Genomic DNA, 23056 nt, shown 5'->3' on the forward strand with positions numbered 1-23056 from the left:
ATATATATATATATATATATATATATATATAGTACATCGTTTTTTCCAAACAACTCTGATCGCAAATAAATCGTGCTTTATATATATATATATATATATATATATATATATATATATATATATATAGAGAGAGAGAGAGAGAGAGAGAGAGAGAGATAGATCGATAGATATAGATATTTATAAAGCACGATTTATTCATGATTAGAGGCGTTCGTACACTGAGGTACTTTTGTGTCAAATGAATATGAGCAAAACAGGAAATAAAGTACGATTTAGTCGTGATCAGAGTTGTTCGAAAACCGAGGTTGTACATATATATATATATACTAGCAGTATTGATGGTAAATTTTTTTTAGTTAAAAAGGTCGAGTTGCGTCCCCTAGACAGTCTGTGGTTTGTGTTTCTGATTCTCGACCCCATGTCGAATTTATCAATTTTTTTCAGAACTGGGGGAACTTTTCAAAATTTTCGCTGCGTTAGTTTTGAATTATGACATTGGGCTATGTGTGTGTCAAGTTTCATCAGAATCGGTTGAAAGCCGTGGTCAGGGTGAGGGTACAACCTAACAGACACACAGAAACACACACAGAAAAACTGCCGTTTATATATAGATATATATATATATATATATATATATATATATATATATACCGGAGTAAATACATAAATGTGAAACAAGGTGGAAAAAAGAGTACTCAAATACTAGTGGTAGAGTAATATGCTTTATTTAAAGCAGCAGAAAATTCAACAAAATCTGTTACTCTGAGTTTCTCGTTGCCGTGCATCAGAATTTACTGCTGCTTTAAATAAAGTATATATATATATATATATATATATATATATATATACTTAATGTCATGCTGTGCTATTTTTTTACAGTACCTTAGCTGCTAAAAGTGTAAGGGAGATAACTTTCGTAAACTACGATTCCTAGTTACTGTGCTGATTTTTACCACGTCCATGAGATTTGTAGAAAATTTCTTACTATTACTGCTACTTGCCTCCAACCACTCTAAATATTTCGTCCGGCGTGCTAACATTTCTGCCAGCTCCCCGCCTTGAAGCATGTCCGATATCAAAAACTCCATGTGCTTTCCTGTTCAAGTGTTCGGCAAAGTATTTGTAGAAAACAAAGCAAAACAAACCATAGAGTAAAGATTGTTTGCCAACGTAACATGGCAGTCCTGGTTTAGGGCGAATGTTACTGTAATTTAGCCCCAGAAGACATCGTCTCCAGCTGGCTGTACGACACGATCCGTGTCTTTATATTTTCAAACGAGGCCATTTAGCACCCCAAATCAGCTCAAAACAATATCTGTGTATTGTGATTTACATGAAAAATTGTTTACATATCTTATAAGCAATCACTCACGATTAATTTCCGTGTGTGTGTGTGTGTGATAAACAGATAATTTCAAGGACTCCCAAAATTGCTCACTTTATTACACCGATTACAGTTCCTCATTTACTAATTAAGATCATTAATCCTTCAAGCAAAATTAGTTTCTAAAAAAACAAATTTTCCACAAATTTCTTTTTGTTGTTTTCATCATATTTTGTTATTGTGTGACTGTTCACTGCACATAAACCCTTCGTTAGTAGTAGTAGTAGTAGTAGTAGTAGTAGTAGTAGTAGTAGTAAAGTTGTTAGAGCATCAGTAAAATATTACCTTGACATTCTCCATTGAAATGAAGCTGAGGGGTCGACTTTGCTTTCATCGTTTTGAGGTTGATAAAATGAAGAACAAGAACTGGGTTGATGGAACAGACAAGCCCCTTCCCTCAAAATTAACGGCATTGGGCCTAAGTCAAAAACAAAGAGCAAAGGGCTGGCAGAATCAGTAGAGAGTTGGCAAAACTGCTTCGTGACATTTCTATCATCTTCTTACATCCTGAGTTCAAATCACACTGAGGTCAGCTTTGTCTTTCATCCATTTAGGGGTTGGTAAAATAGAATACCTGTGACATACTGGGATCAATGTAATGACTTACTTCCCATAAAACTGGCATTCTGCCAAAATTTTAAATTATTATATTTTAAGTGTTTTGCAAATTATATTTACAATATAACGGATGGCAATTGTCCACAACTCCACTATTTTGGTCTCGATTTCAATGTCTCTATGTATCTTGAACAGTTGTTTTAATAAGTTTCTGCAGCAGCAAGGGTAACATTCATTCCCATGCCCTTACAGAATAATTTCAGTTCTAGATCTCAACTCTGCAAAACTCAGGTTTCCAAAATCACTGAGTCATTCTACTAAGAGGACATTATCCCAAAGCTTGTTGCAGTTCACTTCTGAAGCAGTTTATTTGTCAACTGTTTCTAAATTTCATCTTATGTTTCCATCTGTACCCCAGCCACCACCTACAGTAAATCAATCTGAATGTTATCTGAATTCCGACCTTCCATAGTTATCACCACCCTCAACTTCTCCATACTAATATCTAGAACCATAATTTATTGGTAGACAAAACATTTTCGTGCTTTACCAGTGAATAATAGTCATTGTGCTTTCTTAATGAGAGGTAGAAAAATATGGAATTATTCTGTTGTTAAAAAGGTGCAGAGGAACAAATCAGGTTAAAGAGAAAAGAAATTAATTAGTTAATTAGTGATATGGTATTTATTGCTCAGTGGGGAACTGATTAAAAATATAGAAAAATATGTCTTTAGCAACCATATAACCTGAAAGTGTCCAGTGCTGGGCAAGAAATTTTAGTGGTGAAAAAAAAAAAGGTTTGAAAATTTGACACTATTAAAACAATCATTTGTAAACATGTATCTGGGTAGAGTCACTAATCAATGACTGAGCTGCATATTTCTTGAACATGCTCCAAAATGTTGGAAGAATTGGATCAGTATAATAGTGCACCAAATGTGGGAAAGCTTTTCGGAAATGGCTAGTGGCTTCTGGAAGATGATAGTGGGGTACTATACTAAATAGATGGTGGATCTGGTGTGTGCCGATGTCATGGGTTAATCCATGCACCCAACCATAATCCCTATCAATTGAGGATAATTGCCCTGAAACATAGTTCCATTGATCATCTGAATACCAAGGGATGTTGACATCATGGTGGTGTAAGAAAGTAAACACCACCATGTACGTGGAAAACACAAAAAGAGGGATGATATAATGGTGAACAAGCATTAGAAACCCTTTCTGGTGGTAAAACATATACAAAATATAAGCCATTATGAAGTCTCCTATAAAAGATAAAGTACATCCCAGGATATGGTTCTGAAATAGAAAATGGAATAGATTAAAATGATTGACTTGTCGTGGCTTATAACCACGCACCAAGTAGCCAAACCATCCTAAACCAAGACCAAATCCAGGTAAAAGCTGAGTTGATGTTTTTCGAAATTTTTTCCTGATGGGATAATAGACTTCATCTTTATCAATATTTCCAGTGTTTTTATGATGGTTTTTGTGGGACAGTTTCCAAGTATAGTAAGGACATAACAGAAAAGAATGTAACAGGGTTCCCATTGTATCGTTTAATAAGGGATGATGGGAGAAAGAACCATGTCCACAGTCGTGTCCCAGAACAAAAATAGCAGTGAACATGGTCCCTTGTAAGAACCAATAAAGGGGTATATGTACAATTCCTGCCGACACAGGTAAGTTATTCATGGCCCACTCACTAATTACGTACAGGACTGTCATACTAATGACATCACGAACAACATAATACATTGATGTAGAAACTTTAGGATTGAAACATCGAGCTGGTATAACTTGTTTGATTTGAGTGATGGTTGGCAAGTTCTGCGGCACACCAACTTTAAAAAGTTCTTCAACCTCCTGTTCCGAAGTGCCAGATGTTTGCATTGAAGTGGCTCCATCACAGTCTTCTTCCAAAACCATGGTGTCTGTCAAAAAATTTTAAAAAAAGGACAAAACTGAATAAACATCAAGTGATATAATATTGTAGGGGTTTATGCAGTTTTGCACCTCTCCTTGAAAAATGCAGTTTTTTGAAAACATTTTGTTCAGATTCCTATGCTTTAGATGTCGGAGATTACGAATATGCAAAAAACAAATTTTTTTTAATTCTACCCCCCCACCCCCCACCCCAATTTAAATTTTTGATTTTGTTTACTTTAAAGAGATTGTAGCAAATTGACGAACATATGCAAATCGAAATTAAATCCAAACAAAAACATTAAAGTGAAGAGAATTTGCGTTTTACTTGTGTTAACAATAATTTAATGTAAATTAAATATACACCATTTTATGAGAAACAAACATTAATGTTTAACAATTAATGTTAGAAAGTTTAATAAGGGGCTCAAAATTTCACCCCTCCCCCGATTTTCAATTTTGAACTTTTTCATCCATTTGTTTATCTGTCTATCTATTTATCCCTGTCTATTTATTCATAAAATATATTTGTCAACTAAATGTAGTGGTCCTAGAGAAGACGGTGTTACTGTTGTTTTTAGTCACAGGAAGACATATCTATCTCTTTATATTCACTTATCTATATGCTTATTGAATTTAAAATTTTGAAAACATGGTTTCTTGCATATTCGGAATTTCCGTCATCTAAAGCAAGGAAAAAAATTTCGAAAAGGTACAAAATTTGTGGTGGGGAGTGGGGGGGGGTTGTATATTCATTATCTCCGACATCTTAAACGTAGGAATCCGAAAAGATTTTTTTTTAATGCATTTTTCAAGGAGAGGTGTGAAACTGCATCAGAACTCCGCAGAAATTGTATTCACCTCAATAGACGTCATTGATCGGTTGAAATTGCCGAAATGCAAGAAATTTAACAATAAATAGGGCAATGTAAAAGCCATAAATAGCTTACAAACTACAGAATTTTCTCTAGAAAGCCAAGAGAAAAAGATGTGTTATGTAACACACTACAATAATACGAAGTTTAAAAGTGTTTAGTTACAAAGAAATTATTTTAAAAATCTGCCGGCCAAAGTGAAAAGATCCCACTATTGAGTCGTTTAATGAGTTCAATGTCTGTCATCATACTAAACAGATGCAAAAATCATTATACATCGTCACCATTTATGTGACAACCCCTACACACATACATACACATCACTGCTACTCATACCACCACTCACACACCTTCTTATACCATCATTTCCTCACTATCTCCTACATTGTTACTGTTTCTGCTCTTCCAGACACAGTTGTTCCCCTTGGTCCGTCAGATGTAAAATTACTTTTTTTTTTTATAGTTTCGTTGTTGCTGCACACCGTCGTCATCCTCCTCATCATCAATACTTTTATAAGTTAGTGAGCTGGTAGAATCAACAACGCATCAGACAAAAAGCTTAACAACACTTCTTCTGGTTCTTTGTGTTCTAAGTTCAAATTCTGCCGTGATTCACTTTGTCTTTCATCTTTTTAGGGGTCAATAATTTAAGTACCATTTGAGTACAGGGGCTGACGTTATCAACTTACCTACTCCCCATAAAATTCAGACTTATATTATAGAAAGGGTTGTTGTTGTTGTTGTTGTTGTTGTTGTTGTTGTTGTTTTTGTTGTTGTTGTTTTTGTTGTTGTTGTAAAGGTGACAAACTGGCAGAACCATTATTGAGCCAGACAAAGTGCTTAGCTGCATTTCATCCAACTTTACCTTATGTTCAAATCCTGCCAGGGTCAATAAAATAAGTACCAGTTGAGCACTGGGACCAATGTAATCACCGCTACAAATTTAGCAGGCATTTTATCTTGAAGTCAACAATTCTCCTCAAATCTCAAGAATCTTTCTTTAGATTCTTGCAGAATATAATATGTTACTTTTTCTGCCAGGTCAACAAATATTTTCAGTCTTTTAGGCAGCATTTTTGGGTGTTGTGCCAAGAGCACCAATTACTACAGGAATAACTGTTGTCTTGGTCTTCTACAGTCTCCTCACCTCTCTGGCTAGAGCATGACATTTCTCAGGGTTTTTTTTTCAGTATCTAGTTATAGAGAATTGCAAATGATTTTGCCCTATTTGTTTATCTTGTTCTTTATGATCATTTCAGGTCTCCTTACCTCAATGGTATAGTCAATCTTTATGGCAAAGTACCACAAGGTCTTGCACTTCTTAATTTCTATCACAGCTTTTGATTCGTGTTCATACCATTTTTCTGTTGTTTTGAAGTCACATGCTCATCTAACATCCCAAGGTACTCTTCTGCCTACACAGTCATGTCTCTGCTTATACTCCTTTTGTGCTAACTTACTGCACTCACTCAAAATGTGACTGATACTCCCATCTGCTATGCTGCAGATTTTACATTTGCTGTCTGACCGAGTTTTGATGATCTTCACCTTGATTAGATTTGTTTTAAGGGCTTGTTCCTGACTGGCTATAATTAATGCTTCTGTTTCTTGTTTCAAGTTCCCATTTGTCAATCAAAGCCAGCATGATTCACTTCCAGCATTTTCAGCTTGTTGCATGAATTGGCCCTACAGTTCCATTTCTTTCCATTTATCATTATCATTATTTATTAGTGCTTTATTGATATTGTTACTATCCCACCACCACCATCACCATCCCAGTTCATTAGTGAGATTCTCATTGACTCTAATTTATTTTTAGTGTACATCCAGTCTGAATCATAGGCACCAAGTACCATTTCCATCCTTGTGACTTGCTACTCCTATATTACATGGACAACTCTTTGCATATTGTATTGTTTGAAGTATCCTGGAAGATATCAAACTGATTTTTCAGTCCTAACCTAGAATTATCAATGGCTTTAATTATTGCTAGAATTATTAAAAGCTTTCATTATAACCAGAATTATCAAGAATTTTAATTCAAAATCATAATCATCATGAACTTAATTATAATTAATAAATATCAAAGGCTTATAACTAACAAGTTATAAGCATAATTCTTCATTATTATCATTGCTACAAGAGATGCAGGCATGGCTGTGTGGTAAGAACCTTGCTTCCCAACTACATAGCTTCAGGTTCAGTCCTACTGTGTAGTGCCTTAAGCAAGTGTTTTCTACTATAGCCTCAGGTTGATCAATTCTTCATGAGTGGATTTGGTAGCAGACAAAAACTGAAAGAATCTCTTCATGTGTGTAGGTGCGTGTTTCTGTGCATGTGTGTGTGTAGGTGTGTGTTTCTGTGCATGTGTGAGTAAGTGTGTGTGTGTGTGTGTGTGCGTATATTATATATGTACAGAGCCTCCGACAGGTGTTTCTAGAATAGTCAAACATGTGGCTCATCATATTGAGTAAAGATTCCATAGGCTGAGTATTTCCTCATCAGAGAGGTGTAAAAGTACAGGAAAGTCTACAATAGAGGATATTAGTGCATTCCAGTTTGTCAAGAATGGGGGAAGGATGAGAGTAAAATAAGAATGAGTTAGGTAGATCTATGATCGAATGGAAAATATGTATACATATGTATATTATTATAATCATCATCATTTAACATTCCTCTTCCACACTAGTATGAGTTGGATGGCTTGATAGCAACTGGCAACCCTAAAGACTGTACCAAACTCTACTGTCTGTTTTGGCATGTTTTCTACACCTGGATACCCTTCCCAATGTCAACCACCTTACATAGAGCACACTGGCTATTTCTTACATCACACTAAGGAAAGCAAGGTCACCAAATAAGAATGAGAAGGGAAATGGTATTGAGCCAGATGATGAGAGGTTACCCTATGATAGGGGGACAGAAACAGGAATCCTGCTGTAGAGGAGGTATGTGTATGTGTGTCTTGCTCTCTTCACATTATGCGATAGCATCTGGCCCTAAAAATTTGCCACAAAGAATTTTCATCTAACCCATGCAAATAGTGCAAAATAGATGATGATGAGGATGATGGTGATGATGATAGTGAAGATGATGATGATGAAGAATTATGAGAAAGTTTAGAGCAAAACAATAAACAAAATACTTTGCAACTGTATTTTGTAACATTCCTGTTTGTTTGAGTTCAATTTTCACTATGGTAAATTTCACCTTGGGCCAATCAAATATGTACACAAATCAAATGGGATCAAGTTAATCCAATTATTTCCATATTTTCATGGGTGTGACATGTTGCCTAAAACTTACATGTCATTATTATAGCGAGATTTCATTTTGATTGTGTTAGTGGAATCATGACATGCATAAGATCTGGTCATCAAATCTAAGTAGAGACTTCAAACTTGAAATATTCAAAGCCACAGTCGAACCAATTCTACTATATGGCTCAGAAACCTGGACGTTATCAAAGAAGCTTGAGAGGCAGTTGGATGGAACCTACACTCGCCTCCTTATGAGAGCTCAAAATCTCTCGTGGAAGCGCCATCCAACCAAAATGCAAATATATGGGAAATTACCACCTGTGTCATCTCTTGTGAAAGGTAGGAGAGTCCAGTTTGCTGGACATTGTTGTAGAGCTGAAAAAGAAGTAATTTCTACTCTTCTCTGGAAGCCATCTACTCGCAATACCAGAGGGCACACACTCTCCTACCCTGATGTAATCTCCAGGGATACAGGCATCCAGCAACAGGACCTCCGTAATGCTATGATGGACCGTGAAGTCTGGCGTAACATAGTAAATTCCATTGTCACGACCACGGTCAAACAATGATGATGATGATGATGATGGAATCATATTTGGAGATTTAGAAATAAATTTTTTCAACTTTTGGCATTTTGAGAAGAATCCTTTGCAATAATAGCAAATGTCTGTTTTCTGCATCTCCACAATTTGACTCTTGGTTTCAATATATTTTGAATATTTGTATTGCTGTTTCTTATGTTTCTATGACAGCAGAGATAATTCAACTGGCCTCCCAAAATTTCCTCAGTTCTATAACCAACTTCAGACATCTTTTACTCTAGAATATTTCTTTAACTTCTACTATATTATTTTGTGGCCTATAACAAATTCTATGTAAGCATTTGGTATAACAATAGCCAGAATGTTCCACACTGTATTTTGTGGGTTTTTCAACCCCAATTTTTCAGTTCATTATGGTGATGCTGTAGTTTATAACTGGGAAGGTTTGTGTGTTTATACCCATTATCTTATTTCTAGTATTGAGTTTAGTTTTTAATATTAGCCTAACTCTTCTATACAACATTTTTCTAATTTTTCTCCTTCATTTCTGTCTGTTTTATTTTACAGTTTTATCTATTCCTAACTGTATTCTGGTCTAATTCTCTGATTTTAGTGCCTGTGTCTAATTTAATGTTCTCAGTTTTAGTTAATGACTTCTTAATAGTAGCTTCAACATATTTTACTAACCACATATTCAGTTTTATATTCTGGCTGATTTCATACACAGATTTCTTGTAAGCTCTCTAACTGTCCCTTATAAAACATTCTTAAGACATCCATGTTAAGGAGATATTTTATAATTTGCAGCATTTATAACCATTGATGATTTCATTCAGCAAATGAGTTCATGAAGTCAAAGAGAAGAATCGAAGAAATAATGAGTCTCTTTGGAAAATTCTTCTTCTTCTTCTTCTTCTTCTTCTTCTTCTTCTTCTTCTTCTTCTTCTTCTTCTTCATCCTCATCCTCATCACTACCACCATCACCATCACCATCATCATCATCCTTTTCTAACTCTTTCATGCTGACATGGGATTGACATTTTGATACGATCTGGCAGGTCCAAGTTCTGCTTCATGCTCCAATGTCTTATTTAGAATGGTTTTTACAAGTGGGTGCCCTTCTTACACCAACCATCATATATAACTGGGCCCTTTTTCTATGGCACCGGTAGAAGTGAGATGACCATGTAGGACTGACTGGGTGGGTGAGGTGGGGAGACTACACTAGGAAGGAGGAGCAATTTTGTCAGGTGATTAAAGGTTAAAGTAAGGAAGAAAGGGTCTCAGAACAGGTTTTTCTTTGCTGTAGAAGAACTATTATACAGTTGCTTTATATAAAAATAGTGGAAATGAAGTATGAAGGTGGGCTGTCAGGTTAACTGTCAAATTAGCAAATTCTTTGCCAGCTAAGTATATAAGGGTAAAGCATAAAGGGGTAAAGACCCTCTTTGGTCATGACTGACCCTGGGATTGCACCTAGAAAGTTGCCCTCCTAGGCACAAGTCTGGGCAAGGTTGTTTTATGGAAGACCAGCAGTCGCCCATGCATACCAGCCTCTCCTCTCCATGCCAAGGGAAAGACAAAGGGGCCGATACAGCTTGGCACCAGTGATGTTGCAACTCATTTCTACAGCTGAGTGAACTGGAGCAACATGACATAAAGTATCTTGCTCAAGAACATAACACACAGCCTGGTCCGGGAGTTGAACTCACTACCACCATGATTGTGAACCCAACGCTCTAACCACTGTGTGTGTGTATATGTGTGTTAGTGTGTGTGTGTTAGTGTGTATGTATGTGTTAATGTGTATGTGTGTGAGTGTGTTTGTGTATATGTGTGTTAGTGTGTATATGTGCGTGTGTTAGTGTGTATGTGTGCATGTGTTAGTGTGTATGTGCGTGTGTTTGTGTGTGTGTGCATGTGTGTGTGTGCGCATGTGTGTGCGTTTGTGTGTGTTTGTGTGTGCGTGTGCATGCGTGTGCGTGTGTGTGTGTGTCCTATTGTAAATGACATGCAATTTATTGCTGAGCAACCTGCAGAGATGGTTTGTTTCCAGTGATTAAATATCTCTTCTCCTGTCCATTCACTGCCTGGACATTGCCTGTGGAGTTGCTCAGTGCATCCCATGTCAGATCTCAAAGTGATGGCAGAGCAACATGAGATGAAGTGGTTTATCCCAGAACACAATACACTGACCAGTCTCGAAATCAAAAGCACAATGTTGTGATCATCAGTGCAAACCCCTGACCACAAGGGCAACATGCCTTCACACACACACACACACACACATAACTGGCTCATGCCAGTATAGAAAAAGGGGATATTAAATGATGATGAGGAGGATATATTTATGTGAGTGAGTTCCTTCATCTTCACCAATTTATAAATTTTGGCCCCTATACTGATGGTGTAGGACAGAAACATTTGCTAAATATGCAAGTATGTCTGGGTTTCTTGACGTGTCTTAACATGTTGTGAAATCTTTTTGAATAAAATCTCATTCATAAAGTGAAGCATACCATGTACATATTGATCTATATAACATCATCATCATTTAACATACATTGTCCATGCTGGCATGGGTCGGATAGTTTGACCAGGGCTGGCAAGCCGAGGGGCTGCACAGACTCCAGTCTGATTTGGTATGGTTTCTATGGCTGGATGTCATTCCTAACACCAACCACTATGAGAGTATAACGGGTGCTTTTACATATATATATATATATATATATATATATATATATATATATATATATATATATATATATAATATATTATATGTATATATACATATTATATATATATTATATACATATTATATATGTGTGTGTATATATATGTGTGTGTGTATGTTTGCGTGTCTGTGTTTGTCCCCCCAACATCGCTTGACAACCGTAACTTAGCGGTTCGGCGAAAGAGACCGATAGAATAAGTACTAGGCTTACAAAGAATAAGTCCTGGGATTGATTTGCTCGATTAAAGGCAGTGCTCCAGCATGGCCACAGTCAAAATGACTGAAACAAGTAAAAGAGTAAAGAGTAAGAGATACATATTATATATATATTTTAGGTTTATAAATAGTGGACTATTTATACTCACACATACACACACACACAGACATACATACACACGAGTGAGTAAACGGTCATCATAATCAACTGTTATTAAGATAGATATATATTTCATATACATTCATATATATACATGTACATACAGAAATATACACACAGATTTGTCCATGTAAGTAAAATTGAGGTCCTAAAGGCATGCCATTTATGCCTGTACCCTTTCACACATTCTGTCCCTGCAAATCTCTCCCCAACAACTCGTCTTACCAACACCTCCACCACCACCTGCATTCACGATTCACTACATTCCTCTCTCCTCTCTTCCATCTCCCACTCACTCTGTTCACTCCTCTCTACTACTTCACTTTTTTTTGCCAACAGGGGGCTAAACATAGAAGGTACAAACAAGGATAGACAAAGGGATTAAGTTGATTACATAGACCCCAGTGCATAGCTGGTTCTTATTTAATCGACGGTGAAAGGATGAAAGGTAAAGTCAACCTTGGAGGAAATTGAACTCAGAATGTAACAGCAGACGAAATACCACCGAGAATTTCTCCCGGCGTGCTAACGTTTCTGCCAGCTTGCCGCTTTGACTCACTTATATACTCCTCCTTCTAGCTTGAGGAGATGCCTGCAAACATCTTCTTCATCATCATCATCATCTCTCTCTCTCTTATAATTAGTGCATCCTTTACTGCAAGGTACCCATTTCTGTTCCTCTGTTCATACTTTGACTTCTTATCACCAGGAACAAAGCCACACCCTTTCAATACAACTCACCTTCTCAGTTGAGTCTTGCAAGTTACTTGGTGACCTGTAAAGTAGTTGGCATTCGGAAGGACATCCAATCATTTGCTCCGAATTTTAGCTTGATTGACAAATTTACTGTAATATTTCATATTTTATAATCACACAAGATCTAGAATTTTGATTCAGACTTTCCATTATTCTAATTATAATCTATCATTTCTAAAAACAAACTTTAAGTTTATTCAAATATATTTGTGAGATATTTTAACTTCAAAAGGCAAATTCACTGCAGATTAACATAGAGAGAAAAATTCTCACTTTGTGCTAATAGGTGTAAAAACTATTCCCTCTGTTCAATTCCTATTGAAGACAGCATAAAATTTCAGAAATGCCTCTAGGGGTCCACTAGAGGGAGCCACTGGACTGACAACTGTTTTTTTGTTTTTTTTACACTTATTACCATAAAGAGAGAATTTTTCTCCATAATCTGCAGTCAATATCCCTTTAGAAGTTAAAAAATGCCACAAACATATAGAAACTAACTTAAAGTTTGTTTATTTTCCCACCATTGCTTTGAGCTACAATTGATGTATAATTATTTCTGTGGTACACTTACCTATATCAACTATACACTTACCTATATCGGAGCACTGCATCCTTCAAAACTTCCATGCTTCCTGAGATTCGCCAACACTACACTTGATTTTCTCCCCTCCATACACACACAAGCATATATCTGACTCATACATTGTTCGCTTTCCAGACATTTCTACATTACTGCATGTACTTTATATGCCCTTTCTGACAAGTTGTGGTGCACCTGAGCACTGTATACAATAATTTCATTATTATTATTATTATTATATGTCGTAACATGTTTAGCTACCTGTTGCAGTACATTAGTGTTACAGGGATACATTTTGGGTACAGTTGTTCTATACTAATACAAAGTGACACCTGTAAAGTAATGTAAACTTAAGAGATACAATTGTGGAGAGGTTATTTGTTATTCTAATTTCATCATTATCATCATCATGACTGTCATTATAGCCATTGTTATGTTTAACCAACCCCTGCCTGGTTATCCCCATCAAGTATTTACTGAAATATATTGACTAACATTGCAGGAGTCTTGCTCACTGTTTATTCCTTAAGTAGCAGTCAAGTATTGTGTGTCAATTTAGTAATCTTATAAATCACCGTCAATGTGAATGGAAGTTAATTGAAGACGAAAACTACTTCACAGCTTCCATATGTCTCGATGCATCTTCGCATGTCTACATGAGACTCAGCTGTGGGAGACAGACAGACAGAAAAAATAAGCACAAGAGATAGCGTTAAAGCTGGTTCTAAGGTAAATATGGTTGAGACAATGATAGAAGGATGGTGGGGGGAGGGGGATAACAGTGACAACATCAATATGTAGTGCATGGGTTGATGCAGATTGTGAAGTGTGTAGTGTTTGTATGTAAAGTAAACAGAAGACAGACAAACCAACTGACTGTGCAGTATTATCTAAAGACCAAGCTAATCGATAAAATGTGTAAAGGCTGAACTAATCAATAAACCTGAGTAAAGACCAAACGAATCGATAAACCAACTGAAAAACAAAATATTATGATTAAAAACACATCTTGTGAGCAGAGACTGTCAAATTAATGGCAAGCTTGATTAGTTTTTAATTTTGATAGTGCAGAATTCAATATCTCTTCTACTGCCTTCTTTCTTTATCTCTCTAACCCTTACCATTATCATCATCAGCAGCAGCAGCAGCAGCAACGTCATCATCATCATCATCATCATCATCAAAACCACTACCACTACCATCATCATTGTCAACATCATCAACACCATCATCATCATCAGTAGTATAACAATATCTTAATGTTTATTTTATGCGCTGACATGGATTGGACACATCTGCAGTCCTGTTTCATCTCTTCTGTGAAACTGGAGAGTTTTCTCAGATTTTAATTTACCCTTTTTCTGAGTAAAATAAGGAATGGTTAAGCACTCCTTCCTTTCAACTACAAAACCAACCCATAATATAATCCTCATGTATTTCTTCTATTCATATTTGCAACAGTATTGCCATTTCTCTAGCAAACCTATACTTTTCAGAATTCCACTTTAAGGGAACCACTTTAAGGCCTGTTTCCCAGTCCTCCCATTGCTGTTGTTCTGTCATTGTTGCTGCCAGAACTTATTCACTTGCTTGACCTCAACCACAACCCTCCATTTTCAACTCTTCCAACTACAAACCTGCCTAACGGTTGACCCTCTTGATTCTGTCCGATGTGTGCAAGTATTTGTGAATGTGTGTGTGTGTGTGTGTGTATGTGTGTGTGTGTGTGTGGTGTGTGTGTGTGTGTGTGTGTGTTGTGTGTGTGTGTGTACAGCTATGTTAACAGATGTAATGATTACCAGATGCTTAAGAAGTTTACTTCATTATCATGAGGTACCAGGTTCAATCTCACTTTGTGGCACCTTTGGAAACTGTGTTCCACTATAACCTTCAATGGACACAAACCATGTGAGTGAAACTGGTTAAAGAGAAATTGTGTGGAAAGCTCATGGACGGATTGTACTTGTAATTCAAGGGATAAGCACCACTGTGGTGCTGATCTGTGAAATACACAGCTGTTTATATTTAGTGAGTTTGAAGGTGTGGTGATTGACTCAGTGGGGCTTAATATAGAAATTCATTTACGAATGTTATGCATGTGTGTGTAGTTTAGACATACACGCACATTCACACACACACACAGACACGCGCAAGCACACATGCACATGCACACACACACATGCACCAATACATGCAAGCACACTCACATGCACTCACACACGCACACATACACAAACAAATACACACATGCATGCACGCACACACTACAAACACAACACCATCACCACCACCTTACCCAAACCCCACCCCCTACCCTCTCCTTTGTATGACCAACATGCGAGGCACAATCCTTCTCATCCGAGAACAATTTGACCCCTCATTGATCATCCTTGATTTTGTAGTTTCTGACCCCTTTTCTCTGCTTTTTACTTTCTCATATATTTAAGGCCCAGCAAGACACTTTGTACATGTGCGTGTGTGTGCGTGTGGTTGTGTGCATGTGAGAGTGTATGTATGTGTGCATGTGTATGTGTTTGTGTGTATTTGTGTGCACATGGGAGCATATATGTATGTGTGTGCATATTTGTACATATGTGTACACGTGTGTATGTGCATGCATATGTGTGTGTGTGTGGTGTGTGTGTGTGTGTAAAAGAGAGAGGAAGGGAGAGAGAGAGAGAGAGAGGAGTGAACTAGAAATAGAAATTGCTAGAATGGTTTAATGTTTCAGAACAGAGCAACTGTTTATTTCCAGTACTGATGCTGGAATTAGCTGATGAAGATAGGTTAAAATATATCTATGTGATAACTAATATAGAACATAATTTTTGACTTGTGTCAGTGACTGGAACGGGGCCATGCTGAGGTAATGCCTTGAAGAGTTTAGTTGAACAAATCAACTCCAGGCTCCATTATGTATTTTTCTAAGAGTGGTACTTATTCTATCGGTCTCTTTTGCCAAACTGCTAAGTTATGGCGACATAACTCAAGCTGGCTGTGGACAAATGTACCACCATGCATTTTGAGAGGAAAAACCCAGGGTATACTTACTCGCTCCACAACACTAATCTCAAAAAGTCTGGGCATTATTGTCAACAGTGATTTGTGTTGGACAAAACACATTGCTAAAATTGCCAAGAAGGCTGAGGGTGTCTTGGCATCACTTACCAAGTCCTTTGTTAGCCGCTCTCCAGCTATCTATCTGAGGCTTTATACAGCTATGGTGCAGCCTCACCTGAAATTTGCATCACCGGTCTGGAACCCCTATCTTGCCCAGGATATTAATCGTCTGGAAACTGTTCAGTGACGTGCAACCAAGTGAATACCCTCCATCAGGCATTTGCCATATTCTGAACACCTTACTTCCCTGGGCATGGATACATTGAAACTCCGGCGTCTGGCAGCTGACTTGGCAGACACCCATAAAATTATTAACCATCTTACAAACAATAACTCTGAGCACCTTTTCAAACTCCATCTGTCTAACACCTATGGACATGTTTACAAAGTCAGAAAACAGCACAGCTCCCATGACTTTCAGAAACATTTTTTTATGCTAAGAGTTGCTGAAGCATGGAACAAACTGCCAGCATCAGTTGTTAGTTGTCAAAGCACTGCATCCTTCAAAACTTCCATGCTTCCTGAGATTCGCCAACACTACACCTGATTTTCTCCCCTCCATACACACACAAGCATGTATCTGACTCATACACTGTTCACTTCCCAAACATTTTACATTACTGCATATGCTTTATATGCACTTTTGACAAGTTGTGGTGCACCTGAGTACTGTATACAATAATTTCATTATTATAAACAAGCTGACGCTGGCTGTCAAGTGGTAGTTATGGTGTGGGGGACAACCACACATGCATCCACATACACACATACCAATATATATATAAAGGGTGACCCCCTTCGGTCACGAATGACCATGGGATTGCATCTAGAAATTTACCCTCCAAGGCAAAGTTGTTTATGGAAGACCAGCAGTCGCCCATGTGTACCAGCCTCCCCTTTCCCCTCCACTGATGTTATCCAAGGGAAAGGTAAAGGGGCCGATATAGCTTGGCACCAGTGAGGTTGTAACACATTTCTACAGCTGAATGAATTGGAGCAACATGAAATAAAGTGTCTTTCTCAAGAACACAACACACAGCCCGGTCCGGGAATCAAACTCAAAACCTCACAGTTGTAAGTTTGATGCTCTAACCACTGAGCCATGATATGCTCAAATTGACTAGATATATATATATGTGTGTGTGTGTTGTATATATATATATATATATATTATATATATATATATATATATATAGGACAGACTTCCACACAGTCTCCAGTCACTCACAAGGCATGATCAGCTCGGCTACAGTAGAAGACACTTGCCCAAGGTGCTGCAATGTAGGACTGAACCTGAAACCATGTAGTTTCAAAGCTAACAGCCATGGTCGGGCCTATATCTATGTAAGTATGTCTGTCAATGTCTGTTAATTTCTGTATATCTGTGTGTAGGAATGCATAGAAAGGTGAAAATCTGTGTATTTAGTTTTTCTGCTTAAGTGTTTCTACACATGTATGAAGTGTGTGCAGGATGTGTGTGTGTGTGTGTGTGCGCACGCGAGTATGGCTACATGTGTTTCTCAGTATGTATATGTACACATAAGGGTATTCTTTCTTTTATTCTTTTATATTTTGATCATTAGACTGTGGCCATGCTGTAGCACTACCTTGAAGTGCTTAGAGATGTAAACAAATCAGCGCCGATTATCAAGCTGTAGCAAAACAAACACCAAGATGCACAAACACTGAGCCTTACAATGGAGATGACAGGGGACCAAGAGATGTGATGCATTGCTGAACCCAAGAAAACCCACTCACCACAGCACAGTTGATGTTCTAAAACCAAGGTGCCATGTAAAAGGCATCCAGTACATTCTGTAAAGTGGTTGGCATTAGGAAGAGCATCCAGCTATAGGAACCAAGCCAAAACAGACTATGGAACCTGGCATGGCCCCTGGCTTTTCTAGTTCCTGTCAAACCATCCAACCCATGCCAGCATGGAAAACAGACATTAAATAGTGGTGATTATATATGTGTATATATATATATATATATATATATAATAATAAATATTAGGGAATAAATCCAAATTTACAGGGAAAAATCAGATTTAGGATTAAATCCAATTTTATAGTAAAATATTATAAAATATTATTAGAGACAAAACCACTATTTTGCAAAACAAACAAGGAAAGACTTAATCAATACATAAAATTTTAATAAATAGTCAAAAAACCGCCACTACAATTGTTTCTTGTCTTGATCGACAATCTTCAGGTGGACTTCCAATAAGTCAGTTTCAAATTTGAAACTGACTTATTGGAAGTCCACCTGAAGATTGTCGATCAAGACAAGAAACAATTGTAGTGGCGGTTTTTTGACTATTATTAAAATTTTATGTATGATTAAGTCTTTCCTTGTTTGTTTTGCAAAATAGTGGTTTTGTCTCTAATAATATTTATATATATATATATATATACTAGCAATATTGCCCGGCATTGCAGTTTGTTTAGACCCTTTAGAATTGGAATTTTTGAAAAGTAAAAATTTGGCAGTATGTAGCTTGTTAATCTCTTTAAGTGAAATACACCGAAAAATGGCGACACAGCAGTCAAAACATCGTAAAAAATAAGGATTTTCATAGAAAAAAAGGCATCTTTTGCTTTTTGATGTTAACATGGTCCGATTTGAATTTTTTCTTCTACGGAAGGAAGAGTTAGCCTTCTTCTTTCATACTCTCATATATACATATATGTATCTCTCTCTCTCTCTCTATATATATATATATATATACATATATATATACACATACACATATTTATGATGATATATATATATATATATTAATACGAAAAAACCCTCCAGGCTACATCCCGGAAATTCATTTCTTTGCCGAATTTCTACAATGTTTACGGCGATTCGTTTTTATATCTTGATTTTTTATTTTTCATGCAATTTACGCATGCTTGTACGCGTGGTGAACACAGTTCACGTCAATCAGCTGACTGAGTAAAGTTCACTATTCAATGCATGGGATAAGGCCTAAACAAACACATTATCAATTTTTGCCCATGCGAGATGAATTTCGGAACAGAAATAGCACAGTTCAATTTTCATTCACCTAAACTTTAAGTGACCCATTTTTGGTGGTTCTACGATTTGTTGGCTAGGAGGAGATCTTGTCTAATGCCAGGATTCATTTATATTGATGTAACCAATCGTTACTGCCTCCCTTTTTATATCTGTAGTGGCATAGAATGCTACAAATTTGCTCAACTGTGTGTGTCGTAAGGGTAGGGTGAAAACACATTTGAATTGTTCTTTCAGTGTTTCACTTATCCTCATTGGGTTTCCCATGAGGGACCCATCATTTTGGAGGAGTGGCCCTACTCTGTAATGCATGGAAGCAGTTTCTTTGGCAAACTTAAAGAAGATTTTGGAATTTGATTTTATATTTTTTATAACCCAGGCTTCTTGGTTTGCTCTTTTTTTCTTCATGGGAGTATTTCTGATGTGTTTCAATCTTCAGCAATGTTGTTTTCAGGCAAGATTTTTCACTGCCATGAAGTTCTCTTTTGAGGCAGTTTACAATCTTTGTATTCTGTCCCATTAGAACTTTCCTCTCCCTAAGAATTTTGTTCTTATGTACAACAGCTTTTCTCCCTAGGACAAACTTGTAGTATGCAGCTTTTATGATGGACATGAATTCTCTAAGATTCCTGTCAATGTCAGGTGTGGAGAGTTATTGGAACTAATATTGTTTGATGATCTCTTTCTCAATCAATTTCCAGTCTGCTTTATGGAAGTTCAGATTGGGTAGATTCTGGGTGCTTCTCAAAGACTGCATGTCTATAGATTCATGTGGTCCATACATGTTTGGGTCTATTATATTGTGATCTGAGACTAGCATCGGTGTCACTTTCACATTATGGATGAGATCCCTATCGTTTGTGAAGCAGAGATCAAGTATATTGTTTGTCCTGGTTGGTTAGAATATTATTTGCCCCATGTATAAATTTTTCATGAGGTTGAGCAGGGATTCCACCTGATTTTGTTTGCACCACATTGTTCTTGAGAGGGAAAGACCCTTGGCCCTTTGGGCGTATAATTAATACATAAATGTATATGTACCCTCACACACACACATTAATATATTCTTTTATTCTTTAATTTGTTTCAGTCAGTTGACTGTGGCCATGCTGGAGCACCATCTTTAGTTGAACAAATCAACCCCAGGGCTTAATCTTTATAAGCCAAGTACTTATTCTATTGGTCTCTTTTTGCTGAACAGCTAAGTTACTGGGATGTAAACACACCAACATAGGTTGTCAAGCAATGGTGGTGGGGGGAACAAACACAGACACACAAACATACATACACACACATATGTATGACGGGCTTCTTTCAGTTTCTGTCTACCAAATCTACTCACAAGGCTTTGGTTAGCTTGAGGCTCTAGTAGAAGTGACTTGCCCAAGGTGCCACGCAGTGGGACTGAACCTGGAACCATGTGGTTGATAAGCAAGCTACTTACCACACAGCCACACCTGTGTATATATCACACACCACACACACACACACACACACCACACTCCCAAAGTCACATTACTAACCTTAAACAAATCAATAACTTCAAATAGTGTCACCAGCTTCCTCTGTTGCTATAGTAACTAAATTTCCCTCAACATCCTACTGTCTTTGAAGTGGAGAGCACATGTTTTAAAATCCTATATCTTAAGACTCCACAGGAAAAATAATATAATTCCTACAAAAACACGGATTAACCATTTCTGATAATATTTCAGCTGGAATCCACTGCTTTTGTTTCAATTACTTTTGAGAATAATGGAGAATTTAGTAAAATAACTTTGTTATTTTTAAACTGGTGTTGAAATATAAATTAACATAAATTGACATAACTTGATGGAAGGATTTCATTTAGATCTGTTACATGTGAGTCACTAATGTAAGTTGGAAGGAATGTCTCCTATACGTAATGTGTTCGAGTTGTAACATAATGTGTGTAGTTAGTTTTTTTTAAAAGACAGTTCATAGAAAGAATCCATTTCCAGTGATTTCTTAAAGAGGCATGACTAAAGAATGTGCAGAAGGCAATTTTATAAAACAAAAACATTGAAATTTATTCAGTAGTGTAATGAGTGCTAGCAAGTGGTAACAAGGATAAATCATGCTTATGAATAGGAACCAAATATACGTGTATGCAAGACAGGAAAAATCGCATGACACTGAGGTTTATATGAAGCAGAGTGGAAGCTGATATTAATCAAATGAGCTGCATGTAGTTGGTGGTGGACACAGAAAATGTGACATGTTGAAGAAAGCGATGTTGCTTCTATGCCATCAAATCCAGCACAGAATGCTCAAGCTCTTCCAAAAAGGCACACGATACTGTTGGGTGGAGTTACACCTCCAGCTGATTGGCTGGAGTCTGCCAAACTACAACTGAACTAAACCACAGCAACAAAATAGATCTTTCCTGTCTCGCTACAGATCTCTTTAATGTAGGAAGTTTGTGTCATAGAATTAGGGACATTCTCAGGAGGATTGGTATTGAAAGGGTTAAATGCTGTCATTTAAGCAGTAAACTCAATAGACATAAAGCATGGCACTAGATAAACGATTGCTCTCAGACATTCAATCTTTTAAAGGTTTATTCCAATGGAGTTGACTGCAGGTCAATGCAAAACAATTACAAGTGCAACAAGTAGTTCTAAATTTGTGTAAAAAATGTTGAACATCAGCAGATTGAAGTGTAAAAACAGTAAAAGGGACCTACCTACACCAACTTTTCTATAAGTGTCGGGAAAGGCAGAGTGCTGGCAGAATCATTAGCCCGCTGGACAAATTGCTTAGTGGTATTTCACCCATCACTATGTTCTGAGTTCAAATTCCACCAAGGTCAACTTTGCCGTTCAACCTTTCAGGGTCAATAAATTAAGTACTAGTGAAATACTGGTGTTAATGTAATCTATTTAATCCCCTCCCCCCAAGCTGCCCTTGTGGCAAAAATTTGAAATCATTATTAGTGTAGGGATGTCCCAAAATATATCCATTTTCCATTTTGGTAGAATACTTTGCAGGCACACTTTTCTTTCTTTCCATTAAAGATGGATGAAAGTTGAGCCCAAAACAGCTTATAGAAAATAAGAATTTCACTCCCCTATCACATGGTTTGGGGTTCAGTCCCACTGTGTGGTACCTTCTACTTTAGTCTTGAGATGATCGAAGCCTTGTGAGTGGATTTGGTAGATGGATAGTTGGAATTTACAGAAAAACAAAAGATGAAGAAAGGTGTATAAACAACAAACAGGTGTATTAATTTAATGCTTGAGAAGGTGAGAAAGTCTTTTACGTTTCGAGCTTACACTCTTCACAAGAAAGGAACACAAGGAAATAAACAGAAAGAGAATAAAAATGCACTTTTGGAGCTAGCAGTCAATCATGGCAGGACAGATGGAAACTGAAAGAAACCCATTCTGAATGTATGTATATATGTGTGTGAGAAGGAGGTGTGTGAGAAGGAGGTGTGTGAGAATGAGGTGTGTGAGGAGGAGGTGTGTGAGTGGTTGGTTCTGCATCCTTGTCATAGCTGTAAATGAGTGTCACTATCATACAACTGATGTCTGCCATTCATTTCCAGTCTTTCGTGAAAACAAATCTGATGAAAGGGAAATACTAGTTTGCATGCAAGCAAGTGAGGGATGGGAACAGGAAAGGCACCCAGCTGTAGAAAATTAGTCTCAACAAATTCCATCTGACCTGTAAAAGTGCTGAAAAGTGGATGTCCAAATTAGTGGTGGTGATGGTGGTGGTGATGGTGGTGGTGGTGGTGGTGGTGGTGGTGGTGGTGGTGGTGGCAGTGGTGGCGGGTTGGCAGTGGCAATGACAATAGTGCTGACACTGATAATGACTGGCTGATATTTAACTGAGAGAACATGTGTAGCTCTGATCGTATGAGAGATGTATGATGACCATGATGAC

General features: G+C 37.2%; 1 protein-coding gene across 1 annotated transcript in view; it reads right to left on the reverse strand.

Moving 5' to 3' along the window:
* Positions 1 to 1556: 1556 nt before the first annotated feature.
* LOC115215637 (delta(12) fatty acid desaturase DES8.11) overlaps positions 1557 to 23056 on the reverse strand; it is a 32612-nt gene continuing 11112 nt past the window's right edge. The window contains exon 2 of the mRNA XM_029784886.2: positions 1557 to 3879. Coding sequence (XP_029640746.1) covers positions 2768 to 3874 — 1107 coding nt within the window. The 5' untranslated portion in view covers positions 3875 to 3879 and the 3' untranslated portion in view covers positions 1557 to 2767. The remainder of the gene's footprint in view (positions 3880 to 23056) is intronic.

Source organism: Octopus sinensis, linkage group LG9, assembly GCF_006345805.1.
Source record: "Octopus sinensis linkage group LG9, ASM634580v1, whole genome shotgun sequence".
NCBI lineage: Eukaryota > Metazoa > Mollusca > Cephalopoda > Octopoda > Octopodidae > Octopus > Octopus sinensis.